The following is a 13,414-nucleotide window of genomic DNA, read 5'->3' as shown; positions in this document are numbered from 1 at the left end:
TTTTTCGAGACAGGGTTTCTCTGTATAGCCCTGGCTGTCCTGGAACTCACTTTGTAGACCAGGCTGGCCTCGAACTCAGAAATCCGCCTGCCTCTGCTTCCCAAGTGCTAGGATTAAAGGCGTGCGCCACCACAACCGGCTAGTCCTGTAAATCTTATGTTTTCACTTTTATAGATCTTTTTCAACATCTTTTCAAACATCAGGAAACCAGTTACTTCAGGTACTTACCACGATGCTGATTTACGAGTGACATAGCAAATCTTGGTCAGCAGCAGTTCCAGCAGATACCCTCGGTGAGAGTCCCCCAGCATGTGCAGCTCATCCACAACCACCATTCCTACAAGGGTTTTTCAGATTGACCTTTTACAAAACTGCACAGTTCTAAGAATTCTGAGACTTAGCAGCACATGGTTAACAGCAAATAGCTCATAATAAGATCTTGCAGATGATGCAAAGTTCTGCCACAAAGGAAAAGCCAGATTCTGTATGGTGGCTAATTCTTTCCAAGATGTTTTAAAGACCTTAAGCAATCCATATATATAATAATTACAAAAAGTAAGTGATTAGCTTATTCAGGGCTAACAAAACAACCAAACCCAATATCTTAGTCTTCTATTGCTGTGATAAATGACATGACCAGAAGCAACTTGAAGAGGAAAAGGTTTATTTGGCTTACACTTCCAGACCACAGTCCATCACTGAAGGAGGCCAGACAGGAACTCAAGCCCAGAACAACAACAACAAAAAAGAGCAGGAACTGGAGCAGGGACCACAGAAGAGTGCTGCTTCCTAGCTTGCTCAGTTTGCTTTCTTAAACATCCCAGGACTACGTGCTTAGGGACAGCACTGCCCACACTGAGCTGGGCCCTTCCACATCAATTATCAGTCAAGAAAATACCCTTAGAGGCTTACTCACATGCCGACATGATAGCAGCATTTCGTCAACTGAGATTGCCTCTTTTCAGATATATCTAGGTTTGTGTAAGTTGACAAAACCAGTAGCACTCCCAGAGAAAATTACCTGTCACCATTCACACTTCTAAATCAGTATTTTTGTAGAAATGGATAGATAATAAATATGTCCCAGGTTTTCAGTGTTAGTGATTTTAGCTACTAAGAAATATAGCCTAATTATGTTTGAAAGTTACTTACATCATGCAGGAGGCTGAGGCAGAACTGCTGTGAGTTCAAAGCCAGCCTGGACTACACATTGAGACAATCCCCCTACCCAAAGAAAAAAGGCTATTAAAAAAAAAAAAAAAAAGACCAGATTTGGGCCAAGAAGAATTAAGGGATTTTTTTTTTAAGATACAATAACTAGTATTACCCTACTGCTAAACATATAATCACAATGCCTTTCTCTCAAGCCTGAAGAATCAAACCAATCTGAGCACTTATAAAATGTTCCAAAAATCATTAAAAATTTATTATGGGCCAATGCATTCATAAGTCTTATATCTCACTTTTATACTGTGTTCTATTTGTATATATTAATTATATAACATAGTGGGTTTCACTAAATACTTTCAATTGTAAATGAAATGTACTTGTGGTAGCTATTCTTGGTTGTCAACTTGACTACATCTGGAAGGAAAACCTGAAAATAGCGGGCACACTTAGGAGGGATTTTGCTTAATTTGAAGTAGGAAGAGCCACATTTAATTCTGATCTTTCAAGTAGAAAGACAAACCTGTAATCCTGAGCTTAACATGGAAGAGACGCCTTTAATGCAAGCCATGCCTTCTGCTGGAAGCTGATGTGAGGATGGGAAGAAGCAAGTCCATTCCTTCACTAGCATTAACTAAAGCCTACTTCAGGATTCCAGCCTCGTGAACTGAACAACTTCTGTATTCTTGGACTTTCTGTTCATAGACAGCCTCTTTTAGATTAGCTGTACTACAGTCTGTACATCATTCTAATTCTTTCTATATAGATTCATTCTATATATTCTGTTATTCTTGAAAACCCTGACTAATGCAATACATATTTACCCCTTATTACCCTGTTATCCCACACCTCCTCATACTAGTTTCCTTTCTATTTTAATGTTTGTTTTAACCTAAATCTTACATGACAGAAAAGAGAGAGTTGTCTTAAGTCAAGCTAACTTTGGTAAAAATTATTACAACAATTGGCTAAAACCATGATTTTGTTTGTGGCTTCATTTTATATTCTTTACCCATTCGTTGACTGTTGAGTTCTCTCTTTAAAAACCTATACTGTATACCAAAGATCCTGGTAAATTGTAGATTTGGGGAATTTTTTCTTTCTCCTATTTTTTTCAATGACCCACAATGACTGTTCAAAGGTGTATTGAAGTGGACTTAAGGATTCTTTGAAAAGTCAGTTGTGTCAGATGGTGTTTTGCTGGGGCAAACACATCAAGCAGTGTTTTCCTGAAGCAGACCCGAGTGAAAGGACGATTTGCTAAAGCAAGCACGTAAAAGGACGTGACATTGGTTCTCCTTACAATGTATAGTTGAGCTCCGTCTTTCAGGACTCCATAGAGAGAAATGCACCAAAAAACTTCTGGTGCTGTGCTGGGGGCTTCTTGCCACTTCCATGAACTCAGGCCTATTGGTAGGGTGAAGTCAGCTGATACAGACTCACATGGAGTTTTGCTAAGACACATGGTGAGGCAAGACCCATGAAGTTTGGAGGGAGGATAAATAGGACTCAGTGGACAGTGACAGGGGCTGGGCCTGCTGACATAGCTAGCTATGCAACACTTCTTGGTCTTCAGTCTTGCTGACCTACATTTCCTTAAGAAAGGCACAGCAAAGAACTTCTCCTGGCATCCCTAGTGGTCCTGGTCCTTCCTGCCGACTCGTGCTGATTTGGCTGAGGCCTGGCTGCTGTGCTAGGTACTACCACCACTGCTGACTCATATTTGCTATCCTGACACTACAGAACTGGACTGCTGGTATATGCTTGAAGTGTTTGCAAATGAATCAAGCTGCCAGTGATGATTCCTGTGAACTAAACTGTTGATTTCCAGACAAATATAGGATTTGCTCCAAAGGACAATTTCTAAATGGGTCCACTGCCCCCATATCCTAATAACCTTTCTTTTCCACTACCTCTGTTGGGTGGTGGGCTAGAAGGAGGGTAAAGCATTTAAGAATCATCATTAAAAGTAGGTTTTGCAAAGTTAAAGCTATGGTGTATTTTCAAATTTCTCTGTATTTGTTTAGTTTTGGGTTTGGTTTTGGTTTTTGGTTTTTTTTGTAGTTGATTTTACTATTGATTTCTAGCATTGTTTCTTTACATAGGTTTTTTTTTTTTTTTCAAGTCTTAGCTTCTTTAACTCAGTCATCTATTTATTTGAAGCCTGTTTGGGGTCATTTATTTGTTTGTTTATTTGGTTTTTTGGTTGGTTGGTTGGTTTTCAGGCAGAATTTCTCTGTGTAGCCCTGGCTGTCCTGGAACTCACTCTGTAGACCAGGCTGGCCCTAAACTCAGAGATCCACCTGCCTCAACCTCCTGAGTGCTGGGATAAAAGGCGTGCGCCACCATGCCTCAGGTATTAGTTGCTTTTTAAACTAAAAGTTCCTAATTCTTTGGCATTTCAACTATTTTTGTATCTTAAGTTTCAGCTACTAAGTTTCTAACTTGACTTTTTAGATGTTTGCATGCTGTAAGTTGCAGATGTACTGAGGGATGTCTTCCAGTACAATACAGATCTTCTTAGTGAATGGCTGTCCCCTCAGCGTTGCATCTCAGTACTGCTAGAGGAGAAAACACACTGCCTGTAGGGTTATGGCTTTGGCTTCTCCTACCTGCAGCAGCCAGGGCAGGTGCCTCAGACTACTTACTAACATGACTTCTTGTAACATGACTGTTTCCATGGGCTTTTTAGTTATCCTGTCACCTCTTTTGACTCCCAATAGGCACCTGCTACAAATACACTCTCTTCTCTGTTATTTTAACTCTTCTCCTAATCTATGAAGAAAGCATCTAATCTGGCATTTATCCTGGAAGTCCCGATGCTTTGTAATATCAGTTTTCATAAAGACCTTTCAATTTATTCCCTAATGACTTAAGAGAAATATTCCTTGTCTGTATTCATATTATATGAAAATATTTCAACATAATTCCACTCTTCTAAAAGTATTTACTCTGCCTAATGTGCAAAGCAAAATCCTCAAGATAATTAAAGTCCAATGAAGTCACTAATGAGGAGTACTAAGACAATTCTTGTTTGGGTTGGTCTTGTGCATTGTGTATTCAGATGCTGAGTTCTGTGTCCCCAAAAGAGAGGAAATTGGGACTTGGGATCAAAGAGGGGGTCTCAGATAAGGAGTATGAGAGGAAGGACAGAGGAGGTGGAAGAAAGAGGTCACCATGGAGCAGAATAGACCAGGAGTGCATGGCCAAGAGTAGTTCACCCTGAGGACATACATGAAGCACAGCAAGCCAAGCAAGACTCAAACTGCAAATAACACGGGGCCTTATGGCTGAGATGTAGGTTACAATAGCTCAGAACCTGCCCAACACAGTCCAGCAGCTTGTAAATAAAATACCAGATTTCTGTGTCTTTTATTTGGGAGATATACAGGATAGAGTGGGGCAAAAAAAAAAAAAAAAAAGAAAAGAAAAGAAAAAGAAAAGAAAAAGAAAACAAAAAACCATAAACATACTTTAATAAATTCTGCTATAAAGTGATCATTATTTCCTTGTTTAAGTTTCTAACTTTCTTACCTAACAGATCCATCTTATTTTCCTCAATGAGGCGATTGACCAGCCCATTGGCTCTCTCAATAGTGCAAACAGCAATGTCCAAGGAGGAGAAGCATCCCGTTGGTGTGGTGCTGCCCATATAGCCATCTACCTTTAGTCCTACTTCCTGAAACAGACTCTAAATTAAGTAAAAAAAAAAAAAAAAAAAAAAATACAGATGAAAACCTATAATATAATGAGTTACAGTTGAGTTCTACCCCATAACACAAAGTATTTAAAGATGGTAGAACCACATACTAAAAATAGAATCATATACTAAAATATGCTTAGAATTAACAGAGCTTAGCATAGATATTTCCATTAAAGAGTGAAATAATAAATGCCACTTAATAAATATTTTAATAATCTAAGTTCTAACAGCTATTACAGAATTTAAATTGCAAAACACTGAAGTTCTACATGTTTAATTCAACAGTAGAAAGTAGTTAAATGTTTTAAGGAACAAATTTATACTTTACAAGGAAAATACTCTTATCCTACTTAAAGATTAGTTTTTCATATGATGGAAGAAAAATTTTCAACAATATGAACTAACCAGTACCTCCAGAGCTCCCTGGGACTAAACCACTAACCAAAGAAAACATATGGTGGGACTCCTGGCTCTAGCTGCATATGTAGCAGAGGATGGCCTAATCGGTCATCAATGGGAGGAGAGAGAGGTCCTTGGTCCTGTGAAGGCTCTATGCCCCAGTGTGGGGGAATGCCAGGGCCAGGAAGTGGGAGTGGGTGGGTTGGGGAGCAGGGGGAGGGGCGAGGGGATTTTTGGAGGGGAAACTAAGAAAGGGGATAACATTTGAAATGTAAATAAAGAAAATATCTAATAAAAAAAAAGTTAAGTTCAGTGGGATTGATATTAAGTTTTTGGTTTAACTTTTAACTAGCATACCTTCTCAATAAAAAGGATCCTTTCATCGTTTTGTTACTCTAAGCTGAGAGGAGGTTCCTGAGAAGGACCAGCTTGGTTGGCTATTTGGCCTCTGAAATAACCGTCAAAAAATTGTGTAAAACCATGGAACTTTAGAGATGTTTATTTAATCAATTTCTTCTGAGAGTTTGAGTTTATTGAATTATAGTACTAAGAGTTAACAGCCTCAGTTTACAAATAAAACTCACGAGGCCCTGCAGGTTGTGCCTGGCAACGTGGTATGAAAATCCAGATTACTGACTAGTCTGTACAATGATTTCTATTCAAAGAGCACACTGCTTCACTGCAGAAATCACAAGTCCTTTTCTTTCTATCTAATGGACACTGTGTTTGTGAGAATGCCTTTAAAATAGTGAAGTATTTTACCCTCAGCAGAAAGGATGACTCATGTAACAAGGCAGGAGGTCTGACCAGAGAGTCTTCCCTTCAGGCCCTAAGTCTTCTCACTGATCCTCAGTTGGAGTGTGATAGGCTTCCTTAAACATGTCTTTTTCCATACTTCAATCTATTAGTCCAACTATTCAGCTTAAATGCTAATTTTTTATTTGCAGTCACATGCTATTCTTTACTTCCTGTCAACAATTTGTCATTTTTATACAGTCTCCCCAAAGCTACCCTTTTGACTTGCTATCCCTTTCTATTTTACACAATAAAATTTTTAAATTTCCCTCTTTGCGGTTTGTTTTGTGTCCTTAGGCTTCTTTTTACTCTTTGATACAGGGTTTCACTAAGTTGCCCAGATAATCCTCCTGCCTCAGAATTTCAAGTAGATACAATTTCATACCTATACCACAATATACAACTGTCCCACTAAACTATTAAGAATTTTAAGTCAGTTTTTAAAGCTATATACATGCAATAAAAGAAACTTCATTTTCCATTTGATTTTATACCTCTTTCAAATGAGTAAAGCCAATGATGAACCTTTCACTACTTCAAACAACAAAAACTGTTACCTGGAGGTAGTATTTCTTCTCTTTAGCCACAGACACAAAGGGCAGAATAAACAACGCTTTCTTCTGTGTTTCCAAAACCCGCTTCAGAACAAGTAACTCGGCAACGAGAGTCTTCCCAGCACTTGTAGGAGCTAAAACATGATTATTCCACAAAATTATAACAAAAAGTAACATCTGTACACTGCATTATTAAATGTTGTAAGCCATACCCAGTATTACAGAAGCTAGGGCTAATACATCATTAAAGACTCACTTGTGTTTGAAACCTTAACTCCTAAAATGCCCTTGACTAGGATGACCATTACCGAGTACCTCACCAATTCTATGTTCTTTAAGAACCAACTGAGTAGGTAAAAGCCCCCTTCCCCCATGAGCACCTTTAAGATAATAGGATAAAGGCTAGGACAGAAACTGGGAGGAGCTGTGAGGAAGATTACAGAAAGGAAAGAAAACTATTGGGGGAGGAAAAGAATGCCAAACATCAGAAACATCATGCTCAAAGGCCTGGAGGAAAGTCTAGAATGTGGATACAAGTGAGTATGAGCCTGGAGTACAAAGTCCTTCAGGGGAGAATAAAGAGATAAAAAAATAATAATAAAAGACAGCAGTGGTTGGTTTGAGACTAGTACTGGAGAGATGGCATAGTAGTTAAGAAAGTATGCTGTTCTTAGAGACGACATAGGCTTGATTCCCAGGACCGTATCTAACCTCCTCTTCTGGTCTCTGTGCACACTCTATGTACAGCCCCCCCCCCCACACACACACACAGACATATATACATGCATAACTACAGATTGTTTAAATGCCACACACAAAAAAAGAGGGTTATACTCCTACCATCGAAAGACGTTTCTGGTCTATCCTGGACGCAATGCAAAATGACTAACAGGGTCTTAGAAACACAGTGAGAAAGTCAGATTTATGGTGATTGCTTGGGCTGCAGAAGCAGGGCAAGACCAGAGAAAAAGATAAATGTGTTAACAAGGGTATTGCCAGATCTTGAAGGAAGATGGTAAGCTACACCAGGTAATGGAGTCAAGGGCAGAAAGTTCACAGATCCAATATATATCTAAGGTAAAGACATCTTGATTGTGAGTTGCTGACCAAAGTTGTGATTTACGAGACTGAAATGCCCAGCCCATCCCTCCAGTCAGTGACCAGCTGACGCTACTGTTTAATGCCACACTTTAAATGCACTTAGGAATTGTGTATGCCAAACTGTTTGAAGCTTTCATAATTAACCCTCAGCACTACCAAGTCAGTTAGCATCCCCCTCCTCCACTCTCCCTCCAATCTGCAAATCCACGCAGCCAGTAAATGATACAGTTCCCAAACCCAATCAGTCTAAATTCACAGTCTGAACTTATATCTACTTAGTTGGTATTGTGGTTCTTTTTCATAGTCTTATAAAACAAATCTGAATGGCTCAGAACTTCAGAGGAAACTGACACAAAGGAACTATATCTTACATTTGATCCTTAAGTCACTTCCGTAAACATAGGTTTAAAATTGTACATATCAGAGTTGCTCTTAAAAACCCATGTAAATCTTACATAGTATATGACATACTGTTTTGTAAGTATGACCCTGCAACATCACCTCAGTTATGAATATAAAAGTTAAAAGCAACTGTAATCAAATGAGGAAAGAGCAGGCTGGCATCTCTTACAGACTCACTCAGACATACATTCATTAAACATTACAAACTCACTCAGACATACGTTCATTAAGCACTACAGACTCAGACTCACTGAGACATATGTTCATTAAACAAGCAGAATTTTTACTACATAAATTACAAATGTCCTTGTTTCCCTCCTCTACCACATAACAGAACTTTCATGATGTCAGGATGCAAATGATGACATTCCCCCTGTTTAAAAAATGTAACCAACCCAAAAGAGAATTGTTCACACTGATAATTTTAGTGAAAGGAGTTTGCATACATTTGAATACCTGAATAAACTAGATTCTTTCCTTCCAAGACTTGTCCAAGCAAAAGACATTCTGCCTGCCATTCGAACATCTTTTTTACACCAAAACTATGGTATTTCTCCAGAACTGCTTTAGGAAGTCCCCAATTTGCCAATAGCAGCTGGTCTATCCGGTCATCAGAAACTCTTCGCTTGCATGTTCCTTTCAGGAAAACAAAAACAATTTAATTACCTCCAACATACAAATTTCGTAGTTAACCCTCTGTTTGAATTCCTACCAAACTTAAAACACACCTCGACTTCTAGAGACCTAATAAGAAACTGATCCTATACAGAAAGATGCTAGCAATTTTTTATGTACGAGATGTAATTTTGAAAACTCTTAAGAGCCACAAACAAAAGTGTGCTATACACACTGAATAAAAAGTTTGGCCGGGCTGTGGTGGCCCACTCCTTTAATCCCAGCACTCGGGAGGCAGAGGCAAGCGGATATCTGAGTTAGAGGCCAACCTGGTCTACAGAGTGAGTTCCAGGACAGCCAGGGCTACACAGAGAAACCCTGTCTCAAAAAAAACAAACAAACAAAAAACAGTTTGTATGGATGTGGAGGTAGAAGGCGCTCTATGGGGTGATTAAGCATTACAAAGCTGTTAGATGAGTTTCTCTTTACGTTTTAGTACTGAGATATCTGCATAACCAAGGGCAAAGAATTATGAAATGCACTGGTGCAGGCCTGTAATCCCAACGTTTACAGATAAGCACTCTTGATCCGAGTTCAAGACCCCATCCAGCCTGACCTAGAGCAAGCCCTTATCTCAAAAAAGCAAACAAGAACTGGGTTAACGTTCTGAGGCAACAATACAAATGCCTTCCAGCTTTGCTCTGGAGTCCAAACAGCCTGCATCCTACACTACACCCAGAAATGTGGTACTTGTAAATATGAAGTTGTACTAGTGGACATTTATCCTAAGCAAACCCTCGACATGGTGACAGGATCTGGCCAACTTGGAAGTTGTTTCTGGGAAGGTGTAAAGACCCAAAAAACAAAGAACGCCCATATCTATAGGGGCAGTGGGGGGCTAAAACACCGTGCACGCCGGCGGCCCCAGGGTTGAGTCCCACCCAGGCCGGGTGCTGGATAGCAGCCCTCCCTCCGGCCATCCAGCTCCGGTGCGGGAGTGCAGGGTCCTGCTACCCTCGGAGCCCATCTCAACCCCTGCTGCCCTCGGCCGCGTCGGCCCCGCTGTGCGAGTACCTGTCCCTGCGAGCCTCTGGCCGCGTCCCAGGCCCGGAGGTGGACTCAGCACAGGTCTACACCGGAGCTGAGGGCTGACAAAGCTATCACCATCTCCCGAGAACGAGTCGGAGCCGGACGATGAACGCCGACGTTTCCCACTCCGGCGAGGAAGATTCATTGCAAACAAGCTCCTCTCCACTGCTCAGGACACGACACGGTCCCATAAGCCTCCCGCGCGGGAGAACCCCAGCTTGGTGACAGCTAGCGCCACCATCTTCCCGCCTCCATCTTCAAATTCAGGCCTCCCGGCCCGCCCCGGAACCACAGAGTGCTCATAGATAGAGTAACCCGACTACCATAGAGTGGTGAGAGACGGAGCAGCCCGCGCTGATATCTGGCTTCCGGCCTCCGCTGGCGGCTGGGACTAGAAAAGGGGATAGCGTGCCGGTGACGTTAAAAGGAGCGGAACACCTGACTGCGTTCAATCGGAAGCTAATGAGCGGCCCTTATGTGAATAGATTAGGAAAGTATCTATTCTTTACTATTGTATTGCGTTTGTTTCTTTTTTGGTTACTTCGAAAATTACTTCAGATTGTGTAAAACCAAAAAATGTAGGGTTTCTGGTAGAGCGTAATTTGTGCAGTTTTCCTCTTGTCGAATACATGAATTAAAATAACGGATGGGGGTGGGATAGAGGCCACGCCCGGGTTAAACATTCCAGGCTGTAGACTGGTTCAGAATTATTTTGGGCTATCTCAGTCCCTTAAATAGCCACTTGTTTGGTCACACAACTCTGTCACGTTCTTGTGACTATTAAGTAAGTCTTTGGGGAATGTACGAACAGACCTTAGCTTCCACCAACCCAAAAGCTAAGCACGCTATCCGCATCTGAACCCTACAGCAGAAGTTTCTCTTGATTTGCTGGATCCAACCTACCTGATGTTTCCACCACTGGATCTTTAAATGTCCTAAGTTATAGCTCTCTTTGCTCTGTAAATATAAAAACTCGGTAAAACTGCTACCAGAAAACAGTATATAGAACAATTTAAATTTGTCCCTGTGGCCATAGTAACTCATATTTGTTCCAGAATAAACTCTCTTATTCCCTCTGAGGTGGGAACTGCACTTCTGTGTTGACAGTTGATAGGGAAGGGACTATTTCCGCACCCAGGTGCGTTATATCCTGAGGATCTCATGATCAGAACTGGAGATTCTGGATAGATCCGTGCGGTGCTGAAAGAGGAGGCTCTGAAAGCACATGAGGGATCATTAATAACTAGGAACTTATTAATAGTAATAGATGTGCTTTGACCAACATCTGGACATAAATTAGTGCCTGATAATTGCCTAGTTCCACAGTTCATCTCACCAACTAGTGGATGACAAGCCTATCCTGAAGAAATTATGGCCATTAGTTTGGGGGAAGGAAAAGGACAGAGATGGGGGAACTGAATTTAGGAAGTGGTTAAACAATATTCTAAAATCCCACCAGAGGGAGGCATTACTCCACGAAAGAAACGCTTCATTCCTTTATGCATTTATTCAGTACACTAGTCTCAGTGTCAGTGATGCAGGGTGGAACGGTTCCTGCTCTGAAAGATACTGGTACATACATTGACTAAATTAATTATTAATTTAAATTGTGACTACTACTCAGGGAGAAATTCCTAGAAACAGAGAACTACCAAAGGAATCCTGACTTATAGTCTCAGTGCAAACTAAAAGTCCAGCTGTAGACCTACACAGCCTGGGTCTGGGTTTAGAATTGTAATAACTGTGCTATCTTGGGCAACTTGCATAACCCCTCAGTATTTCCACATCATACGATGAGAAGAGTAAGAGTCTATTATCTGTGGGTGAGTATACAGAACGCTGAGAGCAGGGCTGCCACATAAATTCTGTTCAGAGAAAATTACATATTTTAACAAGCCCTAATCATAATTCAAGACTGTAATGAAGAAAGAATAAGCAAAAGAAATCCCTTACGATTAGCCCATCGAATCCTAACTTTATTATGTGAACCATGAGGAAATAAGGAAGATCACTGGGCAAGCATTGAAAAGGATGGTCTGTGTCCTGCCACAAGCCTAAACTACGCATTCAAATCTTCAATATTTATTCCCAGTATTTTTTAAGCCTTCAAAACTAAACCCAAAGCTACTTCTCAAAAATATTACTACCATATGCCTGGCAATAAACCCACACATAGGGAGGTTGTAGACCCCAGTAAGGAATAAACCAGTATTGAATTGCTAGATAGGCATGTTACATTGCCATCAAAAATGTATCCTTAGACCCATAGATGAATCTTATTCTCAACTTTGGCAGAGAAACATCTTTCTGTAGCTAATGCAGAGACTCATAATTGGTCAGAACGCTGGGAACATATGACTGCTAAATGTTCAGCCCTAAGAGGGGCATCGATATAAACCCTTCCAAGGCTCAGAGAACACTTGGGAAGAGGGGCCTAAAGATTGTAAGGAGGATGGGGGGCAGTGCTGTGAGATGCTGTCTTCTGGACATGTCACAGCTGTTGCACTCCGTGAACTCACCACAGCTGTAGTCACATGATCAAACCAACAAGATCAGTCAACTTTCCAGCAGGCATCATTGACTGAACTTAGTAGAAGAAAAGACTTGAGTTCCCCGCTAGCACCCACACAATTAGCCATACAGCAGCAAGCACCTTTAATCCCATCACTAAAGAGCTGGAGAAGTTAGGATTCCTGAGGCTTGCTAGATAGCCTCAATGAGAGACCTTGTCTCAAAAAATAAGGTGGAAACTGATAGGAGAAAACTAACTGAATTCCTGGCTTCGATAACATGTTTTAATTGCCTTTTCATGTACTGCTTGACTATGAGGGAAGGCAGGAGATAATTCTTAAGGGATTGCATTTAGGAGCTACACAGGAAAAATTATCCAAAATATAGGTGGAAGGGGAATGAAGTTAATTCTTAAGTAGGTATATATCAAGAGAGATGCTAGAGCAACCCCATCAAGACTTAGAGAACATTCAGGAATGAGGGCAAACTGACCTCTAAGAACTAATTTAAAAGGTTTACTCCCAGACTCCTGCCCAACTCCCTTTCCTGTAGTGGTAAATTAGTTAAACTGCTCTATTCTGGCTGCCAGAGTCCTCTGGATTCTTGAATGAAACACACACACACACACACACACACACACACCAGTTAATTTTGATATGCCTTAGCTAGCTCAATGGCTGGGTACTTCTAATCCTCCCTTCGGCTATTTCTTCTGACCTTCTGATACTCCTGGCTTAACACCTTTTTCTTTTTAAATTTATTTATTATTTGTAAGTACACTGTAGCTGTCTTCAGAAACTCCAGAAGAGGGAGTCAGATATCATTACAGATGGTTGTGAGCCATCATGTGGTTGCTGGGATTCAAACTCAGGACCTTTGGAAGAGCAGTCAGTGCTGTTAACCACTGAGCCATCTCTCCAGCCCGGCTTAACACCTTCTAATGCTATGTTTTATCTTTGCTGTGCCCTTACCTTCTGGGCAGTTCATCCCATAGGGCCCCTTTCCCCTTCCACCTACATTTTGGATGATTTTCTTCTGTAGCTCCTAAACCCAATCCTCTGCCTCTGAGTGATAGCAA

General features: G+C 40.8%; 1 protein-coding gene across 2 annotated transcripts in view; it reads right to left on the bottom strand.

Annotated features, from left to right (window-relative positions):
• Positions 1–10,084, bottom strand: part of Polq (DNA polymerase theta) — an 88,023-nt gene extending 77,939 nt beyond the window's left edge. Inside the window, exons 1-5 of one of the 2 annotated variants that reach the window (XM_021209138.1) lie at positions 9,811–10,084; positions 8,578–8,757; positions 6,622–6,752; positions 4,702–4,858; positions 229–337 (exon numbers count right to left, since the gene is read on the bottom strand). In XM_021209138.1, coding sequence (XP_021064797.1) covers positions 229–337; positions 4,702–4,858; positions 6,622–6,752; positions 8,578–8,757; positions 9,811–9,970 — 737 coding nt within the window. In that variant the 5' untranslated portion in view covers positions 9,971–10,084. The remainder of the gene's footprint in view (positions 1–228; positions 338–4,701; positions 4,859–6,621; positions 6,753–8,577; positions 8,758–9,810) is intronic. The other variant, XM_021209139.1, reaches the window with a different exon arrangement.
• Between the last annotated feature and the right edge of the window lie 3,330 nt (positions 10,085–13,414).

Source organism: Mus pahari, chromosome 12 (assembly GCF_900095145.1).
Source record: "Mus pahari chromosome 12, PAHARI_EIJ_v1.1, whole genome shotgun sequence".
NCBI classification, from domain to species: domain Eukaryota; kingdom Metazoa; phylum Chordata; class Mammalia; order Rodentia; family Muridae; genus Mus; species Mus pahari.
The sequence above is the reverse complement of the archived record's forward strand: the minus strand, read 5'-3'. Positions and strand labels throughout refer to the sequence as shown.